At 53.7% G+C, this 23542-nt stretch overlaps 2 protein-coding genes across 9 annotated transcripts; one reads left to right on the forward strand and one right to left on the reverse strand.

The window, feature by feature from the left end:
* The first annotated feature begins 133 nt into the window (after window positions 1-133).
* On the forward strand, window positions 134-5589 carry BUD31 (BUD31 homolog). 2 transcript variants are annotated; one of them, XM_040634797.1, is made up of 6 exons: window positions 134-316; window positions 1557-1684; window positions 2091-2213; window positions 3344-3466; window positions 3688-3854; window positions 5343-5589. In XM_040634797.1, exons 3-6 carry the CDS (start codon window positions 2120-2122, stop codon window positions 5391-5393), a joined length of 435 nt encoding a protein of 144 aa, XP_040490731.1. In that variant the 5' UTR covers window positions 134-316; window positions 1557-1684; window positions 2091-2119; the 3' UTR covers window positions 5394-5589. The 2 variants fall into 2 exon arrangements, with proteins under 2 accessions (XP_040490731.1, XP_040490732.1); XM_040634798.1 differs by having other exon boundaries at window positions 1557-1656.
* PTCD1 (pentatricopeptide repeat domain 1) lies at window positions 3806-23532 on the reverse strand. 7 transcript variants are annotated; one of them, XM_040634787.1, is made up of 9 exons: window positions 20336-21857; window positions 17948-18088; window positions 15104-15322; window positions 12961-13062; window positions 10351-11058; window positions 9112-9228; window positions 8301-8483; window positions 6041-6219; window positions 3806-4580 (listed from the first exon to the last, which is right to left on the reverse strand). In XM_040634787.1, the coding sequence occupies exons 1-9, from the start codon at window positions 20837-20839 to the stop codon at window positions 4577-4579; spliced, it is 2157 nt and encodes a 718-aa protein (XP_040490721.1). In that variant the 5' UTR covers window positions 20840-21857; the 3' UTR covers window positions 3806-4576. The 7 variants fall into 7 exon arrangements, with proteins under 7 accessions (XP_040490721.1, XP_040490723.1, XP_040490724.1 ...); XM_040634789.1 differs by lacking the exon at window positions 3806-4580 and adding an exon at window positions 23418-23532 and having other exon boundaries at window positions 5725-6219; window positions 20336-20819; XM_040634790.1 differs by lacking the exon at window positions 3806-4580 and adding an exon at window positions 23360-23486 and having other exon boundaries at window positions 5725-6219; window positions 20336-20819.
* Between the last annotated feature and the right edge of the window lie 10 nt (window positions 23533-23542).

A 23542-nucleotide genomic window follows, 5' to 3' on the forward strand; every position in this document is an offset into this window, starting at 1 on the left:
TCAGGGAAGCCGGCGCACGGAGACTGTCCCGCGCGTCGCCTGAGTCCAGGCTTGCCTGCACGCTGCCCAGGCAACAGTGCCTCTGGTCCACACGCCCCGGGGAGACGCGTGAGCCTGCCGGTCTCCCCGCGGGATGTGAGAGCAAAAGGCAACAGCGGCTGTAAAATTCTATACAGGCAAAACTGCAGACACCTAAGATGACGCAATCTCCGCGCGAGGTGGGGAGGGGCTCCGCGAGGACCTCAGCCTGGAGATATCACCTGGGAAGCGGAAGCCGTCGGTAGAGAAGTGGCGCCTGACGGTGACGGTATTTCAGGTAAGCATTTTTCTGTGTTGTCCAGTACCTTGGTAACGGCTAGGGCCAGGAATCGGAGGTCTGCACTGGCCCAGAAGCGATCGGAGCGGCTGGCCAGGGGTGGGTTCGGGCCTCTGGAGCGGGAGGTCAGAGTGAGTTCCCGAGAGGAGGTGGCGCCTCGTTCGTTCTGCCCGGAGAATGGGAGGTTTGGGGGTTCTCTTGCTTCAAGGCTCCCCGTCCTCCCGCACTTTTCTCTGCCGAGAACGTTTTCTGTCTAAATACTCTTTGTTTTTGTAAGTCCAGTTCAGATGCCGTCGTCTCTAGGAGCCTTTCCTACAATCCCGAACGTCAGGTTTTCTCTCCCTAGCTCCGAACGCTTTTCCACTCGTTTCTTCTCCCGAGAGCTACCACATCTTATACCGCCTGACATCTCTTGATCCAGTTGCCTCCTACCTGTTACCTCTCCTGGGTAACACATGGACCAGGGCTTTCGAATTTCCCTGGGTCATAACAAAGTGGTCATCCCGTATCTTTGTCATCTCGGCCGTGCGCGCTGGGGCAGGGTCCAGATTCTGGCTATCTCTAGCTTCAGCGCAGGAGAGACACGTGCAAAGACCACTGATTTGAGAGTCAGGAGCCTCCCAATCAAAATCATATTCTGCTACACATCTCAGCTGTTGTGACCCTGACTTTACCTCTGGAAGTTTCGTTCCTCACCTGTAAGGTTGCTAATGGAAAATTCATAAAAGGAGCCTGGGGATGTGTGCGCCCATGCAGGAGATGGGGGACTTTGTAAACTGTCAGGCACCCCCACAGAAGGGAGGGACTGGTTGAGTTTGGGAGAGAGGAGTCTGCTGTGCTTCAAAATAAGAGATTAACTAAACTGAATCCTCTTTGCCAGCTAGGAAATGCTATGTGGTTTGAAAAATGTTTTCTTTAGATTTGTACTGGCCTATTGTATGGACTTTATTTTTTTTTTTTTTAAGATTGTATTTATTTATTTGACAGACAGCCAGCGAGAGAGGGAACACAAGCAGGGGGAGTGGGAGAGGAAGAAGCAGGCTCATAGCGGAAGAGCCTGATGTGGGGCTCGATCCCATAACGCCAGGATCACGCCCTGAGCCAAAGGCAGACGCTTAACCGCTGTGCCACCCAGGCGCCCCTATTATATGGGCTTTATATGACTTAGCTTTATGTAATACGTTTGTTGGATTTCAAAGACTTTTTGCAATCCGCCTAATTCACGGCTCTTGTTTTACAGACAAGACTGAGGATCTGAAAGGGAAGGTGACCTTTCCAAAGTCACAAAGTAATTGACAGAATTGGACAAGAACCTAAATCTGTAACTGAAGAGACCACAGGTCTGTTACACTTCTTGGCAAGCTGACGGTAGGGTACTTTGGCTCTATACCATCTTTTTCCCTTTTAAACCCTCATTCTCTTGGCTCTCCCAACCATAGGCTTTCTCACACTGTATTGGAATTACCTTCTCACTTTGTTTCCTTGCTAGAATGTCACCTTCCCAACAACAGAAGTTGTGTCTTATTGTTTCTTCTATGTTCCTAATATCTAGTACAGGGCCAGGCGCATAGATGATGTTAAGGATAACAGGAAAAATCTACTAAACACATCTAATTCAGGCATGTTCCATATAATTACAATGAAATCTTCACAGTGGTCTTTTATATAGATTCTAGTATTCCCATTTTACAGATTTAGGGAATGGAATGTGCACTCCCTTTGGGGATCTCCGGTTCAGAAATCAATCCATTTAATTTCCCCCCCTGCCCCGCAGATCTTTGCAAATTTATCTAGTGCAAAAAAATGCCTAAAGTGAAAAGGAGCCGGAAAGCTCCCCCAGATGGTTGGGAGTTGATCGAACCAACACTGGATGAATTGGATCAAAAGATGAGAGAAGGTAAGTGGGGGAGTTCCTAATTGGGTGAGCTGCGTCTAAGAGTCACAGGCTTAGATGTGTCCAGGGGCCAGGCAGAAATGCGAGTATCATATGGGAAGAGACAGCACTACTTACCACCTCAAACAGTCCTGTTTAAATCACGTGGCTGATTTTTTCTCTCTTTTAAAATAACAGCTCTATTGAGATAGAAGTCCTATTGTGTAAAATTTGTCCTTATACGGTGTTAAGTGGTGTTCAGTGTATTCAGAGTTGGGCAACCCTTACCTCCTGAAGAAACCCTGCACCCTTCGGTCGTCACCCCTCCCCCCACCTCCCCCAGTCTGAGGCAACCACTCGTCTACTTTCTATCTCTGTAGACTGTCATCTAGTAGGTGGGCTTGGGGGACTAGTTTCTTTCACTTGGCATCATGTTTTCAAGGTTCATCTGTGTTGTAGCAGGTCATTTCTTTTTCTGGCTGAATGACACTCCGTGGTGTGGGTGGGTTTAGTTTATCCTGCATCAGCTGATGGATATCAGAATTGTTTCTACTTTTTGGCTGTTGTGAGTACTGGTGCTTGCACATTCATATGGGAGTTTTTGTGGGCAGGTGTGTTTTCAGTTTCTGGGGTATATACCCAGCAGGAGAACCACTAAGGTGTATGGTAACTTTAGGGGCGCCTAAAGTTGGGTGGCACAGTTGTTAAGCATCTGCCTTCAGCTCAGGGCGTGATTCCGGTGCTCTGGGATTGAGCCCCACATCAGGCTCCTCCGCTAGGAGCCTGCTTCTTCCTCTCCCACTCCCCCTGCTTGTGTTCCCTCTCTCGCTGGCTGTCTCTCTCTGTCAAATAAATAAATAAAATCTTAAAAAAAAAAAAAAAAAAAGGTGTATGGTAACTTTAACTTCCTGAGGAAGAGCCAGGATGTTGTCCAGAGAGGCTGCCCCACGTTACATTTCCACCAGCAGCCCATGATCCAGTTTTCCCACATCCTCAACACCTGTGACTGTCTTTTTGATGATAGCCAACCTAGAGGGTATGAAGTAGGATTTATTCTTTATCCCTAGTTATTAAAAAAAAAAAAAAAAAACACTGTACCCTGTGCAGTGAACACTACCTGCCACAAGAAAACAGACACACCCTTTTCTCCCCAGCTGAAACAGAACCTCATGAGGGAAAGAGGAAAGTGGAATCTCTGTGGCCTATCTTCAGGATCCACCACCAAAAAACGCGGTATATTTTTGACCTCTTTTACAAGAGGAAAGCCATAAGCAGAGGTAATGAACTAAATTCTCTCGGCCTCACCCAACTTGAGTAGCTTTCAGATAGTGGTCTTGTTCTTGCAACTTCAGCAAGTGTCAGTTTTCTTATTGGTGTAAAAAAAAGGGGGGGGGTCAGCGTTGGCTATGTGTTCTTTTTAGTGAAGAGTAGTGATGGGCCGGGGCGGGGGAAGCTTTGTGATACCATGGTCTGATGCCCTTTCCCGTCTTTTTGACAGAACTATATGAATACTGTATTAAAGAAGGCTATGCAGATAAAAATCTGATCGCAAAATGGAAAAAGCAGGGCTATGAGAACTTATGCTGCCTGCGCTGCATTCAGACACGGGACACCAATTTTGGAACAAACTGCATTTGCCGGGTCCCCAAAAGCAAGCTGGAAGTGGTAACGTCTCTACCCCTGTAATGTCTGATGATCGAGTCTGAGATCACTTTTTCGGTTCCGAAGTCTGCCCTGGTTGACAGCCGGGGATTGAACACAATTTTGCAGGGTGTCGTCCTGGCCTCGCCCCAGGGAGTGAGTCCCTCTCCCGAGCAGTCCATGCTAGGCAGTGCGGCAGCAGTCGTGTTAGGTCTGGGGGCCAACTCAGCTGCACCCTGGGGCAAGCTGTTGAATTCCCTCCCCATATAGGGAGTGGGGATAAGGACACCTACCCCCAGGGTGGTGGGGAGGACTGAGTCAGGGGAGCATGGGCCGGTCAGCAGGCACTTCTGTCCTTCCCCTCCCGTGCTCACCCCAGGTACCCTCTTCTCCAGGCCTTCTCCTCAGATGTATTATGTTGTATTTCTTCTGTCAGAACTTTTTTCTCAAACTTGACTGGGCAGCTCAGGAACAGTGCAGCATTGCAGTAGCTAAGCTCACGGAGTCAGCCTCTCTGAAGTGGAACTGCAGCAGGAGGGAGGCCGTTCCTGGGACGCTGGCCGTGGCGGCCTTTCAGTGGCGGCCCTTTGGCTGACCATGGTGGGCCCAGAGGGCGGGCAGGCCAGACTGCCCACCTCCCAGGTGGCCACCTTTCACACAGGGGCCTCATCTCCGGTCCCTTGACGCCGCGGACCAGTTCTAGTTGATAGAGCTCTGGGCCAAGCGGGCAGTTCTGTCTCCCTGAATCATCTGTAAAGTCAAGGAGCGGTGGACATCGAATGAGGGCCCAAGAACACCAGATTCTTCCCTGGGTGCTGGTTTTCTGGTGGGGGCAGGGAGAGGTGGTGGAATGGCAAACTCCCCCCCCACCCCCCCCCGGCCAGTTCTATGGTGGCATTTGGTCAGGGGTGCTGCCCCGGCCCTGTGGCCAGAGTAGAGCCTGCTTTTGATTTATAGTTGAGTTTCACCATCTGATCTTGTCCATTTAGGTAAGGGTCTTGCTCCTCCAAAAAAGAGGATAAAGGAAGACATACACAAACCATTGCTCTAGGGCCTTCTGTTGGGCAGGCCCTCAGCCGGCCATCCGGGCACACCTGGCCAGGGGACAAGGCTCTTCTGCTCCATTTAGATTCCAGTGCACATCCTCTGCCCCTGTGCCCCGACTAGAAAGTTCCCCAGCCCAGAGGCCCTGAGCCCCCTGAGCAGGAGCAGACCCACCTCCAGCTCCCTGCAGGTTAGGTCACGCTCACTTCACAACAACAGGAATCAGTCACAGATTTTTTTCCTTTTTGGGGGCAAGTATGTACAGCGAATGTGCCCAAATTAAGTGCACACAGGTGTAGCTTATCTGTCCGCAGCAGCTGTCTGCACCTGTCACGGAAGACTTTCTGAGGAGTGGCCTGCAGACAGTGAATGTCTGGTTGCCCCCTGTTTTGGGGGGGGGGGCGGGTTTACTGCACGTGGCGGGGTGGGGGGGCAGGAGCGCAGCGTCTCAGCTGTCCTCTGTTGCAGGGCCGGATCATCGAGTGCACACACTGTGGCTGCCGGGGCTGCTCCGGCTGAGGCCCTCAGGTCCTGACCCCGTCTTCACCCTGAACTTTGGACTTCGCGGGTTTCTGCCTGTCGCGCCACCCCCTTTCCTGGGAGCAGCTCTTCTCGCAGAGCAGTGCTCCCGGCCTGAGTTGGAGCATGGTCTCTACATGTAAAGGCTTTGGTGTTTCTCAGCTGTGATTTGTAGAAATAAAATTTTTAAAACTTCTGGGTCCTGCATATATTCTTTCCAAGAGCCAGCAGTCTGTGGACCCCAGTGGGTGAGCGCCAGGCCCTAGGAACTGGTCACCCCTGGACCTCCATCCTGACTCCACCTTGCAGGTGCTGTGTGACTGTGAGCAAGTCTACTTTCCTCATCAGTGATGGGGACAACCACCTCCCAGACGAGGATGACCAGAGATGGCATGCCGAAGTGGGCCAGGCTGCTCTTGGACCTGCCAGGATCTTTTCAGGCACCCAGGGCCCAGCGTTTGTCCTCATACCAATGCCTGCAAAATGCTGCAGCGCTCACTCTGGACCAGACCCTTCCTCAGGCTTGAGGCCACACAAACACATGCACAAGCCTGATGGCGGAGAGGCTCCTGGGGCTCCTGCAGAGCTCTGTAAACACCATGCCCTTTGCCCCAGTTCTGCTGGAGGCCCCCAGTGCCTCCCATCACCTGCCTACGAGGCCTCCATCCACATCCTCCTCCGTGATGGGGTCTTGGTTCCCCTGGTGCTTGGTCCGGAACTTCTGCCATGGGTGGGGGGTTTCTTCTGCTGGCATCACCTTCAGCCACTGCTTATAATAAGCTCGGAAGCCATCAATCTTCTCCAAGTAGGTGTTTTTCTCTTTGTACTATAAATGGAAAAGCACGGGGTTCAGAGGAGCCATTAGTCACTGCATGCTACCTACAACTAATCCCAAACCATGGCAGCCCGCTCAGGCCTCAGGGAAGCTGTTCTTGCTTCTAGGTGGTTAAGGGGAGAGGGCAGAAAAACTGTTCAATACTCAAGTCGCTTATTGGAGAAACACAGCTTCTGTGGGGCAACCAGATTCCCAGCTGCTAAGAGTCCCCTAAAGTGTGTGCTGCTGTGCTACGCCCAGAGACGGCCCCCTGGCCCCTAAGCCAGAATCCCTGGGTGCTAATTCTGCCTCCACAACCGAATGCTCCCCTGTGTCCTCTCAGCACTGCTGCGGTGGAGACGGGAAGAAAGGGAGGAAACAAGATGGGCCTGGCCGATGCCAAAAGCTGGTAAACACATATGAAAAAAAACACATATGAAAAAAAAAATCAAAAATATATCGAAGATAAAGACTGTCAGCACACGATGACAAACAGCTGGATTCAAAAGATACAATTCTACGGGGACCTGATCCAGCCTGAAAGTATATAAAACAAAAACTTGACAGTGACAGAAATAAGTCACTGTCCTAAGGGAATAGGAATGTGATCTGAATCCAGTAAGCTTTAGGCCCATGGTGGTCGTATCTGGACTGAACCTGAGAAGATCCCTGGAGGACTCGACACCACGGAGTAGAGACAAACCCACTAACTGGAAGATACTTGCAAAAGAACAAAAGATGAGTGTCCAGAACACATAACGAACTCTGAAGAATCAGACTACCAGCCAACTGTTCAAAGATGCCCAGTTATGCCCTCTGCCTGGCATATGCTCTACTGCTGTCTCCTGGATTCTTACTGAGCCTTCAAAATGGCACTCGAGGGGCGCCTGAGTGGCTCAGTCATTAGGCGTCTGCCTTCGGCTCAGGGCATGGTCCCGGGGTCCCGGGATCGAGCCCCACATCAGGCTCCTATGCTGGGAGCCTGCTTCTTCCTCTCCCACTCCCCTTGCTTGTGTTCCCTCTCTTGCTGGCTGTCTCTCTCTCTGTCAAATAAATAAATTTAAAAAATCTAAACAAAACAAAACCAAAATGGCACTCAAGCGTTGCACCTGCACAGCTGTCCCTGACCCCTTGCTTGGGTGTGTCCCTGCCCATCTCCCTCCCTCCCCACTGGGACTGTGTTTCTCCAGGCCATAGCTGTTCTAGAGGCACTCAACATGGGGTCTGACTCCTGTGGGCCCTAAATCCGAACCCCCAGAGCCTGCTATACAAAGCAGATTCTATCACGGCCCAGCTGCCACCCCGTTCACTAGACAGTCTATATCGGGCATCAGACAATGGGCAGGTCCTGGGGAGCCAGGTGAGCAAGGCAGTCAATCTCCAGCTCCAGGGGCTTATGACTTTGTGAAGGTGACAGTCACCTGTGCAGGTGTAATTACAGGTTGTGAAACAGTGAAAAGGAACAGGGCTGGACGTGATGGGCAGGAGGGAGCAGCGGGGCACAGCAGGGCATCCCTGAGAGCCATTCAAGCTGAGACCAACAGGGTGAGGAGCCAGTTACAGGGAAACACGGGGAGCCTACTCAAGGCAGAAGGAATATAAAAACCGTGAGGCAGGGAAGAGGCTGGTGTCATACAGAAATGATGGAAGGCCAGGGGGACTGACAGTGAATCCAGGAAGAGCGGCCAGAGATGAAGTAGGCTGTGGTTTAAGGAATTTGGGATTTCTCCTAAGGAAAGCCACACTGACAGTTCAAAGCAAGGGAATTCCAGTTCTGGAAAGTCAGACCTGGTGGGGGGTGGGGGGTGGTGGTGGTACGGGGCGGGGGGGGGGGTTAAAGAGAGGACAGGCAAGGGGTGCCTGGGTGGCACAGTCGTTAAGTGTCTGCCTTCGGCCCAGGGCATGATGCCAGGGTCATGGGGTCGAGCCCCGCTTCGGGCTCCCTGCTCTTCTGAGAAGCCTGCTTCTTCCTCTCCCACTCCCCCTGCTTGTGTTCCCTCTCTTGCTGGCTGTATGTCAAATAAATAAAATCTTTAAAAAAAAAAAAAGAGAGAGAGAGAGAGGACAGGCAAGTGAGAGGTTGGCACACACACCCGATCAAAGGAGGGCGGGTACTGGGCTGCAAACTCCAGCTGGCGGATGACCACCTCATTCACCGGGACTCTGTTCTGCCTCATGTCCTTCAGGATGTCAATGAGATAGGTGTAGTCCAGCTTCTTGAGGGCCGCGTTGATGAGGGTGCTGTAGATGTGGGTGTTGGGTGTCATCTGGGATTTCTGGAACATCACAGACATAGGATCAGCAAGGTGACAGCAGCCGTTGGGACAAAGCAGCTCACTGTGCGTGTCAGGCCATTCGGGCCTGCTCTACAGACCAGCCACCAGAGCAAGACGGTCCGAACCTGCAACAACAGGCTGTACGCCCCGCTCCAAAAGGAAAGCACACGTGCCCCGCATGTAGGTCCATCCCACCCAGCCCTGGGGACGCTACCTTCCCCGGCCTGAAGAACTTGCTCAGAGATCAATGGACTCAGGCAACAAACCACGTACAGGCTCTTGGCTATGGGTTTACTGCAACCCCTGCCCCCAGAATTCTGATACATTCCTGCTCTAGTCATGCCTCCCATCTCTCCAGAGTTGGGGCCAACACCTGTTCCCACACCCCCCCACCTCTCCCCACTGCAACCATCTTCAAGACTCTAACGCCCCCTGCTTTCAATGCCAGTTCCTGCAGCAACTCACCAGGATCCACTTTCTCTCAAGCTAGAGCGACCCCACTCTCCCTGCCCCATGCACTGTTTATGCTGTCCGGGTGCAGAGGCCTGGGGGTTCAGGAGGGCCAGGCTTTCTTCCTGAGCACCCCAAGTTAGCACCACGGGTCCCCTCCAGGCCCGGACCCACTCACCTTCATGTCTGCAAGCAGCTGCAGACCGTCCCTGGGCCTGTGGCACCCGATGGCCAGGTTGCAGAAGGTCCGCAGGTTGGGGATGATGCCCCTCTTTGCCAGGATGGGCAGCAGCGCCTGTGGGGACAGAGACAACACTACCGTAAGCTGTAACCCGCCAGGCCTGGCAGGAACCTTCTCAGCTGAAGCCTATGGCTGGTTGGAGATCTCAGGGGCACAGCTCTGCTCAGAGGCCTCACAGCACCTTCTGTAACCACACTGGATGTGAGTCTCAGCCCGGCTCACAAGCACCCAGCTCCCTGGAGTTCAGCCGCTCTGTGAGGACACCCTGCCTTCCAGCCCGTCTCCAACATGCCACCCCCCTCCCCAAAGCCCTTCGTATTCCTGTGCCTCTCTGCTCCTCTGTTGGCCATCCATCCCAGCACCCGGGCCTTCAATGTCAACTGAGCACCTGTAGTCTCCCAGGCCCCTGGTCCCACAGTCCAGGGCAGGAGACAACGCCAACAAGTGTGGGAAGTAAAGCTGAGGCTGGGAGAGCTGGAGGGCAAGACGCTGCTGCCCTCGCAGCCTGGCGGGCTCAGGGAGGGGCTCTGTCGTGTTCGGCTTGTCTAGAGGAAGGCATGCTCTGCACTGTGGGCCTGAAGGCAGAGGCTGTGTCTCTGTCACCTTTGATGCCCACAAGAGCCCAGGTCAGCGCTCTGACGAAAGAGGCATCACACAGACACGTGGGCAAAATCGCACGAGGGCTCCGGTGCCCCCTCTGTGAAATGGGGGAAAGCCTCGTACTGGCAGAGCCTTGTGGTGTGGTCAGTGAAGAGAGGAATGGATGGGAAGCTCTCCGGCATCTAACACAGACAGCTGTATCAGTGTGTGTGTGTCAGGGGGTGTGGCCGAAGGGTAGGGACCCTCAGGAGCCACCAGGTTCTTAGGCCACCTGTCCCATGGCCCTGTCTGCCTTGTGCTCCTTGGGCAGTGTGAGGGTGTGTCTGGTGTCTGCCTGCACCCACCTGGGAGCTCCTCAGTGGGGACGAGCAGCGTGGCTGGCCGGTTTAGCCCTCAACTGTCAGCTCTGCCCAAGCCCAGGCCCAGAGCATAGGCTCTAGTCGGTCTGCCCACCTACTGCGGGAATGGGTGACGCCCCCTGCAGGGGAGCCAGGTCCTGCAGTCGGAAGGTCAGAGGAGGGAACCAGAAGGAGGGGCCCCAGCCTTGAACCTGGGGCCTGCCTCCAAGCCCCTCACCTTCGCCCCCTCCAGATCGCCAAGCTTGCTCTTCTTCCTCATCAGTGTGTTGAAGAACGTCACGTCAGCTTCCACCTGGTACGTGTCCAGGACAGTCAGCAGCGAGGACTCCGCGGGACTCCCGGGCTCCACCACCTCAGCCAACAGCGTGAGGGTTTTGATGTTGGGCTGGAGCCCATGCTCTGCCATCTTGCCCAAGAAGCCCTCCAGGCCCCCCATCAAGGCCAGCCTGTCAGCTGGGGTGGTCACAGTCCCAAACGAGACCACAGCTGGGGGGACGGCTCCCAAAGTCAGGAAGTTGACCTCCAGCCCCCAGGGAGAAGGTTCTGGGGCCAAGGAAGTGAGGGCCACCATGTGGTCAGGCTCCATCTTAGTTTCCACCTCAGGCTGGGCCTTGCTGGGGGCTCTGGCTTCACTAGGCTCCGGAAGACCCTCAAGCACCTGAGAAGGTTCCAGAAATAGCTGCCTCTCCAGGGCCTCCACATGCAGCCTGACTGACATGCCATCACCCACCTGGGCCTGGGCTCTCCTCCTTGCCCGAAACCCACGTGCCAGGGGCTGGCGCATGACCATCTCCTCCACAGGCCTCAGGAGCAGTGCTGAGGCCACTTCTGGGTCCCCCAAGCCGCAGTCTCGAGCTGCCCCTAGGAGTAGGTTGTAGCCATGCTGACTCGGCCGGAGCCCCAGGCTCAGCATCTGCCTCCACACCTGCCAGGAGACAAGCTTGGCTCCGTGCTCCTTCTCAGAAGAGCCTTCAGCAGAGCAGACATGGGCAGTCAACAACCACTGGGCAAGTGCAAGGGGCACAGGAAGGAGTGGAGAGCATCTAACCCGACACCGGGCTCTAGACAACTAAGAATCCTAAGAATCTGAGGACTGTCCGAGACACTTCATGGGGGCGCTACTCTTTTCCTCTCTCTAGCTCACCCCAAAACTTTCTCCCACTTTCATCTCTCTGCTCTCTCCCAGGGCCCCTGTCCTGGGAACAGAGTTTGCCCTGGGTCTCTGCCCACCTTCTCTGTACTTCATGGATGGGGGGGCATCACAGAGGCTAAGTCCTGGAAGAGTCTAGGCTGACTCAAGAACTGAATTTAGCGGCACTTCCTGAGTGCCCACCATGTGCTCTGCCTCATGCAGCCTCCAGGAAGTATGAGAGCACAGGCAGGCACGGTGGAAGGGCGCTCAGCCAGGAAGAGTGCCTCCCAAGCTGGGCGCTCAGGCAGCCCTGTTTCCTCTTGAGATGAGATCATCTTCATCCCACAGCACAGCGCCTAGCACACTCAGTGTGTTCTCCACAAAGGACCCCTCTGATCACGTCTGGGTCACTCTGACACCCAGACCACGCTGCTTCTAAGATGCTGTGAGATGCCACACGGGGCTCACTGGTCATACTGGATTCTCTGTCTGTGGGCTCAAAGGGCGGCCACATTCAGTGGGACGAGAGCTTACATCCGACTTCCTGTCCTCGTCAGGGATAAGTGTGCAGACAAGGCAGGGGCCGGTCAGGCCCAGGTGGGTACAGCCTGCAAGAGGTCTGCTGTGCACCAGAGAGGGTCTTAAGGGGGGCAAGGGTCTCAGCAGGCACCTCCATGGGGAAACGCTGACAGAACTGAGGTTTAGCAGGGATTCGGGCTCTAGGAGTCAGATGGACCTCAGTTCAAATCCCAGCTCTGCTTAATAGCTGTGGAACCTTAGGACAGTTACTTAACCTCTGTGATCCTCACTTTCCTTGTCTGTAAAACGGGGCTGATGGTGCCTCACTTGAGCAGTTTAATAAGTGCTCAACACAAACCGGCTATTAGCGTTACAGACTGTTTCTAACTATAACAAAGAAAGGGAGGACCTAGATCTTGGCTGATTTTCCCTAGAAAGCTACTGCTTCCAGAGGGAAGGCAAGCATCTGGTCCAGGGCTGTCCCAGGTCACTGGGGCTCAGCCTCCATGTGGATCAACCACCCGGGATCTTGTTGAAATGCCGATCTGGACACAGTAGGCCCAGGTGGGTCTGAGACCCTGCTTTTCTGACAAGTCCCCAGGTGTGGCTGATGCTGCCGGTCTGTGGCCCCATTTGAAGCTGGAGGGCTCTAGGTGACCTCTGGGTCCTTCCCACCTGTGGTACCAAGGCTACCACTGGACTGGGGGTGGGGGGAAGTTCTCTCTGGGGATCTGAGGTGGAATCAGTGTCTCAACTCTGATGTCTGTGAGAATCTCTCAGGACTACATGCAGACCCCTGGGTCCCACCTGCAGACATGCTGAGCAGGGGCCTGTTGGAGGTGGGCTGAACAAGCACTCTGGGCAAGACTATAAGCTTAGCTGATCGGAGCTAGCTGTCCAGAAGGCCACTTGGCGAGTGAAAGAGTGCGGGCTGGCTGTGCCCTCACTTGGGGGCCAGCCATGCCACCTCCGAGGGCCCCCTCCCCCTGCCATCTGTAAAAGAGTGGGGAGCAGTGTGCTTTGCGAAGGCCAAGATACTGCAAACATAAAAACACCCAGCACAGGGCAGTTGCAGGGGCTCAAATGCATACATGATCATCATTTGGGTCCGACACAGGTACACAGGGGAAGGGGGGCAGCGGGAGAGGCAGAAAGACAGAGCTGGGAGGGACAGACCTGCAGGGCATATCGGAAACCTGTCTCCTTGTCCTGGATGCAGCCCATGAGCAGGTAACTGAAGGTCTCCTCCGTGACTGCATGCCCTTTCTGGACGATTTCCTGGAGAAGGGAGTGGAGGCCACAGTGAAAACCTGTGGCAGAGCCCAGGCTGGTGCCCGAGGGTTCTGACTTAGGGCAGACACTCCTGGGGCAGGCCCCGGGCCATGCACCTTGAGAAGGCGGGTTCTGAATCTGGCTCTAGGGTGGCTCGGAACCAGCTCCTGAGCAGAGCTGCCCAACCGCGGCCTGCACGCCCTCCTCCTCTCCTTCCAGGCTGCCTGGCTGACACGATCACTTTTGGGTAGCCCCTCTGCAAAGACCACGCCAGCAGCCACTTTTAGCCCCTGTGCTTGAGGCCCTGGAACTGCAGAGAGCTGGCTTCAAGTCCCAGCTTGGCCCCTGGCCACCTGTGAGTGTGGGCAAGGCAGGAAGCTCCCCGGTCCCAGCCTCCTCGTCCGCAGAGCGGGGTCGCAGGCAGGACTTGCCTTAGAGGGTGTCTGGAACAACCCCACAACAGAGTGTGGTGCCTACCCGCAGTATGTGCTTGTGGTGCTGGCTACCCTTGGCCTCCCTCAGGCCTGTCAGGGTTGGCCACGGCCTTCTTGAAACGTTCTTCCACCTCTCGGCCCCTGAGGGGCTCCTCCTCGAGCCTGTCTTCCTCTGTCCCTCTTGTAAGCATGGCTGTTCCCACCCTACCCCACCACTGCTGCTCTCCCATCCCCACCTCCGTCGCCAACCCTTCCACCTCAGTGAGGTTTTATTTTTTAAGATTTTATTTATTTACTTGAGAGAGAGAATGAGCAGGGGGGGAGGAAGAGGGAAAAGCAGACTCCCCGCCGAGCAGGGAGCCTGATGCGGAGCTCAATCCCAGGACCCTGAGATCATGACCTGAGCCGAAGGCAGATGCTTAATCGACTGAGCCGCTCAGGCACCCCTCTCAGTGAGGTTTTAGTTTTTGCTCCCTCTTCCTGGACAATCACAGCTGTCTCTTAACTGGTCCCTCTCTCCCACCGGCCAGAGTGATCTGCATAAAATATCAAAGGCATCTCTGGACAGGTCAGACAGAGGCCTATCAGCCATGCTGCCCTCTTCTGGAAGCTTCAACTACCTGCCTCTCACATAGCACCCTTCGGAGGGAATCGCAACTCTCGATGAGGTCTCCAGGCTTGAGACTCCACGATCCTGCCTCTTCCACAGGGCAGGCCAGCTCAAGGCAGCCAACCCAGGGTCTGGTCAAAGGCTGCTCTGCCCACGTGGTGCCTGGACAGACCGTCAGGTCGTGTCTCCTGTGGAGGGGCAGGTGGGACTTCACAAAGTGCAGTGAGGAAAAGCGTCAGTCAGTGATGGAAAAAGCGAGACTGAACCTAAGAGGAGAGAGCAAGAGTGCCCATAGGCCTAGGGGAAGACGAGGCTGCCAAGGGTGTGCCGAGGTTTGGTCGTGGACCTAGAGCCTTCCCTTAGGTGTTAACCAATGTCTATCTCCCTTCCCAACCTGAGAGGGCAGAACCACCACCCCGCTTGTGCTCTTCCCGCCTAAACCCCCTCACTGCCTCCTTCTCTGGAACGGGGAATAAAAGCCCTCCTTACAGCTGAGGGATAAAAGAGGCTACAGGGGGCACCCGGGTGGCTCATTTGGTCTTGATCTCAGAGTCGAGAGTTCAAGCTCCGCATGGGCTCCAAGCTCCAGCATGCAGCACACTTTCCGAAAAAAGAAAAAAGAGGCTATGGGCCAAAGCCCTGATGACGACAGGCCCCTGCTCGGCACTCCCAGGCCTCCGCTCACCTGCTTCCCTCGACCCCAGCACCTCTTTTTGTCCCCACTGCTCTAAGTAGAGGCCTTCCCCGGAGCACGCATTCATCCTCGGCGCTGTGAAGCCCCGCCCTCGCTGTGGCACCCAGGAGCCCCACAAGGAGTCACAGCACAGCCGGCACACAACCCACCGCCCTCCTAGGGTCGTGGCCTCAGAGAGTTGGTGAACCCGAGCCCGACTCCTCGGCGGCCCCTGAACCCTCCCGTGAGCGACACAGAGAGCCACAGCCTCACATCTGCCACATGGGACTGGCCCCGAGTGGGGGACAAGGAAAGAAGGGGCATCCTCACCTTGAACACGTCGAGGCACAGCCTGAGGTCTGCGCACACGGCAGCCATCTTCAGCAGCGCATGGTACGTCTTCAAGTTGAGCTGGAAGCTTCTGGCCTGGAGCTGCTGCCGGAGCTTCAGGGCGCTCTGCAGAGCAGAGTCCTTCCAGGGGGACTCAGCGCAGACGTTGAACAGGGCCGTATACGTGGCGTCTGAGGGCTCCAGGTCCCGCTTTTTCATCTGTGGATATGGGAAGAAACCTGGAGGTGGCTCTCGGGTCAGCTGGGGACAGATGACAGCCGCCCTGAGGGAAAGCTCGAGGGCCCTGCTCCTGAAGTAAACAGGCTTGCAGGGCCTGTGCTAAGGCGGAGCTGAGCGACACGTCAGAGTTTCCTCCTCCAAAAGCCGGACTCGGCCAGGGGGCTTCTGAAAACGGACCGTGCACTCCAGATGCACCAAGCAGAAAGTCATCCTCCCATGGCCGTCAGCCCACTCTGGGTCTGAGATGCCTTTAGCAGGAGCCTCCTGACGCTCCCAGGTCACCCTGTTAAGACCCATGCAGTGGATCTGGTCTGGGAAAAGGCAGGAGGGGACAATCAAACCCCAGCTCCAGCGTTTACTAACTGAAGGGTCATGGGCAAGTTAAAGTTAGCTCCTTGCTGGAAGAATCTGGATGATACCGTCACCTTGAGAAGCTGCTGCAAGGGTCACCTAGGAGAGTGGCCCCCAGACCGGGAGCACGTCCCTACAGCACATCTCAGGAGCCCCTCTCCCTACCCCCACCCCACAGACCCCCCCTGGGGTGAGGCTGCCACTCTGCTTAGCAAGCCCACCAGATGACTGAGCAAGCTGGAATTTGAGAAGCTCCTGGTAAAGCCAAGTGCTCTTTCCCAGAGAAGGGCCATCTGACTGAGCACAGGTGACAAGCTGCTCGCAGAGGAGTGTAAAGAGACTTGTTCTCAGAGTCAGGCTGTTTGGGGCTCAAATCCCAGCTCCAACGTGCTCAAGCAGGGTGACCTTGGACGTGGCCCTTCATCTCTCTGGGCCTCTGCTTCCTCATCTGAAAAATGAGGATGGCGAGTCCGACTCTGAAGCTGATGTACACTGTGTGCGTACTCACATACACGACACATGTGTCCTGAGGACTTACTACAAGCCAGGCACTGGCCACCAGTGGTTACCAGGACAGACACAGCCTGTGTTCATCGAGCTTCTGCTCCACACAGGAGGACGCATAGCAGACAAGTAAGTAACCAACAACAGTAATAAGGGCTGCAAAGGACACGCACAGAAAGCGGAAAAGGAAAAATAGTACAGGTGAAGAAAACTGAAAAACACTACTTTCGCCAAGTGACCAAGGTACATGTCCTCTCTGGTAAGTCCCCTGACAGGAAAAGGGCACTTCGCCTCTGTGACAGCCTTTCCCCGAGCCCATAACCCCAGCCTCGTCACAACAAAGTACAAATGGTGGGACCCGTCGGTTAAGCCTCTGCTCAATGGGGAGTCTGCTTCTCCCTCTGCCCGCCCCGTCTCGCGCACGCTCTCTCCCACTCTCTCTCTCTGACAAATAGATAAATAAAATCTTTATTTGAAAAAAAAGGAAAGTACAAATGGAAAGACATTCTACAAAATCCCTGACCAGTACTCCCTAAATCTGTCAATGTCATGGGGAAAAAAAAGAAACTCAAAAAAACATCACAAAATGGAGAATCCAGACTGGATACAGGAATAAAAAGAGGATCTCGGTGGAAAAAAGTGGTGAAATCCAAGTAAAATCTGGAGTTCAGTCCACAGTAACGTCCCAGTGGTGGTTTCTTAGTTTTGAGAAATGCACCTTCGCTACGGGAGATGCTAATATGGGGATTAGCTGGGTGACAGGTATTTGGGAACTTTCTTTCCTGTCTTTGCAGCTTTTCTGTAAATCCGAAATTATTCCAAAATAAAAAGTTTACTGGAAAAAAAAAAGCAGCAAATTGATAGAGAGTAACTTAAGGTAAGAAAGAGGGAACTGCGCTTCTCTGAGGTGACATGTAGTAAGTCACTGAAGGATCCTGCAAATGTGAGAAAGTTCTGCTACTGCACTGTGAACCAAGAACCACTATAAACACCCCCTGGCAGAGCCGCCCCTCACTTAGCACCTGAGCGCTTTTCGGACGGTCAGAGAAGCCGCCCGTCGTTCTCCCCCAGGGTATTTCATTAGATCTGTTAGAGGATACGTCATGTTATCGTTTGCAACCACAATTCCTCCCCTTGCTTCCAGCCAGAGACGATCAGGCCTCGAGTAGGCACGTCCCAAATGACAGTTAAGTCTTGCTGGGATAAAGGATGAGCCCAGCTCTGGTGGCGGGAGAGGATGGGGTCACTCCTACCAGAGCCTACCATCCTCTTAGGCAAAGCTCCCTCCCGACTCACAAAGGACATAGCTTCCTGGCTCTGAGAACAATAAATACAACACAAGAAGTGGATGAATATAAAGCAAAACCATCTTCCAAGAGGAATAAAAGCCCCTTTTCAGACGACCAGCTTCGGAAGCCAAGTGCGCACGTGTGTCCAGTGTGGGGAGGAGGGGTAAGAGGACGTGAACACACCGGGGGCAGCAGTGGAGAAGGAAGGCAGCGTGTGGGGCCTGCCGTAGCTCAAGGCAGGCGCTGAAGGACCTTCCAGCGCATCTCATGTAATCATCCAAGATCACCTCCACTTTACAGAGGATGAAACGGAGGCCGGAAGCTAGTCTGGCCCGGTAATGCACCGCAGGTGACATCCCACCACGCGTGCCTGGCTCTCTCTGCCTCTAAAGCCCATGCCCTCTGGAGCCTCACCGCCGTACCCGCCCCCCCACCCCCCAGCCTTGGGCCCCCCACTCACATCATTGTAGAGCCGGAAGGCCTTCTTCAGGTATCCGGCTCGCCCGCAGCCCCCGATCAGAACCGTGTAGTTGCACTCGAGGGGCTGGAGTCGCTCCTCCTTCAGCATCTGCCGCTCAAACAGGTCCAGGGCCTCGGCCAGCTGGGAGGGAGGGAACACGGGAGGGGGCTCAGGTGGCCTCAGAGACCCTCAGCAGAAGGAGGGAGACTGAGACTAAGGGACCCTCCTGGGCCTGCCCAGGAGCCACACAGCTGCCCTGGGCCTCTGCCACCAGCCCTCTGCAGCAAGGGAGCTTCGTGGCGGCCAGGAAGAAAAGCCCGCTAAACCCCTACCACCTATGAAGGCTCTTGGCTCCCCTGCCGCGGCTGCCTTCCCTCCAGCCAGAGAATGAACTCCTTGAAAGCAGGGCCATCCATGTCTTTGCCTCTTTGTGGGCCTACAGTAGAGCTAGGGCCCGGTCCTCAGTAAGCCCTCAGAAAATGTTAATTCTGCAAATCCTGGGATCTGTCCTGCCCTTGCTTCCTGGGTGACCCCATCTGTAGCACCAGCCCCCTGGGTCTAAGCAGGATGGGAGACCAGGTTCTGCAAAGGTTGGTGAACACACTCAGGGCCACTGTGCTGCACGATCCCAGGGGGCCATTCACAGCAGCAGCCTCCTGCAACGGCGCGAGGCAGCAGCCCTGCGTGACCAGCCTCCTCTGGCTGCAAATCCCCTTGGCCCACAGTCGTCTCTACCCCGTCCCTACTCCTTACACCATCCCCTTTTAAGTCCTCGGTTCACTCCCTCACAACTTAATAGTGGTTCAACCAGTAATGACCGAATCCTGCTATGTACCAGGCAAGGTCTGTTTGCCGGGGATACAGCTGTGAACAAGAGGGAGCTCCTTCATGGAACACATCTTCCAGTGCAGAAAGACAGAAGCCAAGTGAGATAACTAAGAATATATACTGTGTCAAACGGTGATAGGTTTTAAAACAAAAATAAAGCAGAAGGGGATGGGAGATTCAGTTTAAGATATGACAGCCAAGCAGGGCCTCACCCAGAAGGGGACAGAATAATGGTCTGAAGGAGATAAGGGAAGGAACAACACTGTCTGAGAAAAGAGCCAGTGCAAAGGCCCTGAGGCAGGGTATGCCTGGAAGTTGGAGGTGGAGGAGCAGTGAGAAGGCTGGGATGGCTGCAGCACCGTGAGGGAGGGGGAGATAAGAGGAGAGAGGTAAGAGGGGGTGGAAGGCAGACCCTGCGGTTTCATAAGCTATTGTGAGGGCTTTGGCTTCTCTTTATTTCTCAACTTTTCATTATGGAACAGTTCAAACATACACAAAAGTAAAGAGAATACTATAACCACAATGGTTACCAAATTTGGCCAATCTTGTTCATCCATACCCTGTACTCCTGCTCCAAACTGATTTTTTTTTTTTTTTTTTTTTTTTACATAGGCTCCACACCCCAACAGGAGCCCAATGTGGGGCTTGAACTCATGACCCTGAGATCAAGACCTGAGCTGAGATCAAGAGTTGGACACTTCACCAACTGAGCACCCCCAGGTGCCCCCAAAATGAATTTTTTAAAGCACATTTCCAGACATTACATCATTTCATTCCCCAAATCTTCAACACACACCTCTAAGAGATTTTTGAACATAAATGCAATGTCCTTATCAACACCTAAGAAAATGCACATCAGTGTCATCGAACACATTGAGAGTCCTGGAAGGAAGAGTAACATGATCTGCTTTAACGGGGTGGCTCTCTGCTGCGTGCAGACGTGGGACTTTAACGGGGTGGCTCTCTGCTGCGTGCAGACGTGGGACTTTAACAGGGTGGCTCTCTGCTGCGCACAGACGTGGGAGAAGGAAGTGGTGACAGTGGCAGGGAGCCCAAGGACAGGTGTCATGATAGCTGAGGGGGTTAGGATAAGGCAAGGCCTGGGCTTTCAGGGGTAGCGCTGCGAGAAGTGTGAGGACTGGCAACATTTTGAAGCTCCAGCTGGTGAGAGAAGGAGAAGAGTTAGGGACAGCCCAAAGGCTTCCGGCCTGGGCGGATAGAACAATGGGATCGCCATTTAGTGAGATGAAGACACTGCAGGGAAAACAAGGCTGAGAACCAAACTTTCAGGCCCGTGTGCATGAGCGTAAGGGAGCTGGTGAGGTAGCTGGAGTTGGGATGGCTGGGCTGGAGATACAAACATGAGAACTGCAATGGGGGGGGGGGAGCAAAAGCCAGGGGGCTGTTGGATTGCCCGGTGCAGCACCCAGGGTGAGTGAAAACAGAAGAGCCCTGAGCATCCAAATATTTAGAGATCAGGAAGGTAAGGTGGCCCCCCCCAAAATACTGGGCTTCTGGGGAAGTCGAACTAGGAGCAACAGAATCCAAAGGTTCCCTCACCTTCCCTTCTTTGATCAGGCGTTTGCACTGAAAGAAGTACCAGTAAGGCGTGTTTCTCCGGCCCTGCCATGACTTTGGCTCCAGCTCCCTTTCCTCGTCTTCAGCACTCTGTTCCCTGAGCCGTAGATTATACAACTGGGCTGTCGATTTTCGGAACATTCTCCTCGAGGAGTACTTGTTGGAGAGGGTCCCAAAGCTCTCTTCCTCTTCCTCCTGAGCGGCCGTGGGGCTAGGCTGGCTCAGGTCAGAGCTGAGGCTGCTCGTGTTCTCCTGGTTCCCCTGGCCCAGAGGCGGCTGTGACGAGGAGCTGCTGCAGGCTCGAGTCAGCCCCGCAGCCCGTAGCCATGCAGGCCCCTCCCTGCCTCCTGCCCATTTGGCTCCAAGAGGGTCAAAGTGCTGGAGGGTGGACAGTCCCATGGGGCGGAGTCCAGAGAAGAGCCGGGCCAATCTCGCAAGGTCCATCTCTGACTTTCTCCTCCAGGGCCTGGCACAGGTCAAAAACATAATGGAAATTACTGGGGTCTGTAGTCACAAAAGGCAAAAAGAAGACAGAGAAGCGGTCACAAGCACGAGCACTGAGATTAGAATGCCTAGGTTCAGATTTCAGTTTCGCCAAACAACCATCCACGAGTCCCTGGGCCCTCGCCGCTCTGGTCTCAGTCTCCTGCCCTGTGAACTGGGGTTAACTGGAACTATTGCCCACACAGCACTGGAGCAATGATCGAATGAGGCCTCCGATACATGGTATGCAGCACAGTGCTGCCACAGTCAGCGCTGAACAGACATAAGCTAGTGATACTATCAACCCATGATCTGAGACTGGGCACCGAAGTTAGAGCTGAGTTTGGCCTGGCCAGAGCTGTGTGACTAGGCCCATTCCTTGACCTTCCTGTGCCTAGATTTCTTCAGCTACAAGATAAGGATGATCCTAACCTCACCACAAGCTTGTAAAGACCAAATGAAATGTTTTTAGTACATCTCATTAATATTTTTTCAATTGTAGCTATTATAATGTATTATCAAAAACAAAAAAAAGTCAGCACTCTGGGCCTCTGCGCAGGGAAGTTAACTCAAGCATGCCTTTTCTGCAAAATTTGTGGACAAATGGCCTAGAGTTGAGCTGTTCAATACAGTAGCCACTGGCCACATGTGGTCACACTTAAAAATGTGTCTAGTCTAAATGAAGATATGCTTTTAGTACAAATCACACACCACATTTCAAACATTTTATACCAAAAAAAGAAGGTATATTATACACAATAATCTTTTGACATGTCAAAATGATAATTTTGGATATACTGGACTAAAAAAAAATTAACATTAGTTTTCACAATTTGTAAGCTTTATTTAAGGTGGCTACTTGAAAATTTTAAATCACATATGTGCTTTGATTATATTTCTACTGGACAGTGCTAGGCTAGAGATCCTGGTCTGCACACTTGAAACTCTTTAATAAAAAAATAATCAGAGGACGCCTGGGTGGCTCAGTTGGTTAAGTGTCTGCCTTTGGCTCAGGTCATGATCCCAGGGCCCTGGGATGGAGTCCCACATCTGGCTTCCTCTTCAGCGCGGAGTCTGCTTCTCCCTCTCCCTCTGTTGCTTGCTCTCTCTCTGTCAAATGAATAAATAAAATCTTTTAAAAAAATGTAAAATTACGTATGTGCTCAAGTTATATTAATTTTTTTTTCAAGACTCTATTTGTTTATTTGACAGAGAGAGACAGCCAGCAAGAGAGGGAACACAAGCAGGGGGAGTGGGAGAGGAAGAAGCAGGCTCCCAGTGGAGCAGGGAGCCCGATGCAGGGCTGAATCCCAGCACCCTAGAATTACACCCTGAGCCGAAGGCAGACACTTAACAACTGAGCCACCCAGGTGCCCCCCAAGTTATATTTCTGTTAGAGTGGCAGGCCTCACCAGACGTGCAGTGCTAAGGGCTCTCTGTACTAGTGTCACCAGGGTGCTGGTCAAGAAAGGCTGTCTAATACGTTACCCAGACCTAGGTTCACAGGCAGCCCAGTTCCACAGCTGGCCAGTCTCACCTTTGCACTCAGCTGCACTGCTGCAAGACCCCTAAAAAGTCATTCCCCTTCCTGAGCCTCAGTTATTAATCAATTTGAAATCACTTCTGGGGTCTAATTTTACATTTTCAAGTAGCCACATTAAATAAAGCGCTTACCTGTGTTAAATGAAATGCATCGCACTGCAAGAAAAAATCCCAATGATATCGAAATAGGTATCAAAATGTTTTAATAAAAAGTCTTCCTATACTAGCATATGTGCTATTTTGATGCTTTAATACCAAGAGCCTGCCATCCTGTCACAGCAGTGATTAGTGTAAATGATAACTTGTAGTAGCTACAGATACTCTGTCTCCAACCATCATTTACACTCATCCCCATTAGAAATCACGACTTAGGGGCGCCTGGGTGGCTCAGTCGGTTAAGCCTCTGCCTTCAGCTCAGGTCATGATCCCAGGGTGTTAGGATCGAGTCCCCAGGCGGGCTCCTTGTTCAGCGGGGAGCCTGCTTCTCCCTCTGCCTGCTCTGCCTGTGGCTCTCTCTGCTGGTGCTCTCCTCTCTCTCTGAGAAATAAATAAATAAAATCTTAAAAAAAAAAAAAAGAAAAGAAAGAAAAAGAAATCACGACTTAGTTTAGGGCCCTGTCAATGCTACTCCATCAGTCACGGAAGGAAATGCTCATTCCGCACAGAGAAAACTAAAGATGCAATTTTCTTTCTACCCAAGTTCATTAACCTGCCCAAGCTAATAACCCCTGAATTAGAGACGCGCCGCCGCTGTCCTCTCTGGGGGACCCGCCCCTCCCCAGACGCTCCCCGGGGCCCTCTGGCCAGCCCGACCCCCTCCACACGGTCCTCTGGAACCTCGATCGTCTCACTAGACGTCCCGACCCCAGCTGCGACACGTCCTATCCCCACCCGGGAACCGGGCTCCAGTAAAGGTCAAACAGGACCTCACTCAAAAAGTCCGGCCCAGTAAATGCAGCCCGGACTCCCGCCCCAAGTCACCCCCAGTCCGGCGCCGCGTCACCCCGCTGCGTCGCTCCCACTCCCGCGTCCGCCTCACCGCGCCGCGGACCAGGTTCTCCTTCCCAGAGACCTTCTCGTAGGCGCACGCCGCGGCCGACTTCACGCATGCGCAGTCGGCGTCGCGAACTCCCCACCCGGAGCGCGCAGCTGCAGGTTACCCGG

The sequence above is a fragment of the Ursus maritimus genome, unplaced genomic scaffold, assembly GCF_017311325.1.
Source record: "Ursus maritimus isolate PB19 unplaced genomic scaffold, ASM1731132v1 scaffold_2, whole genome shotgun sequence".
Lineage (NCBI taxonomy): Eukaryota > Metazoa > Chordata > Mammalia > Carnivora > Ursidae > Ursus > Ursus maritimus.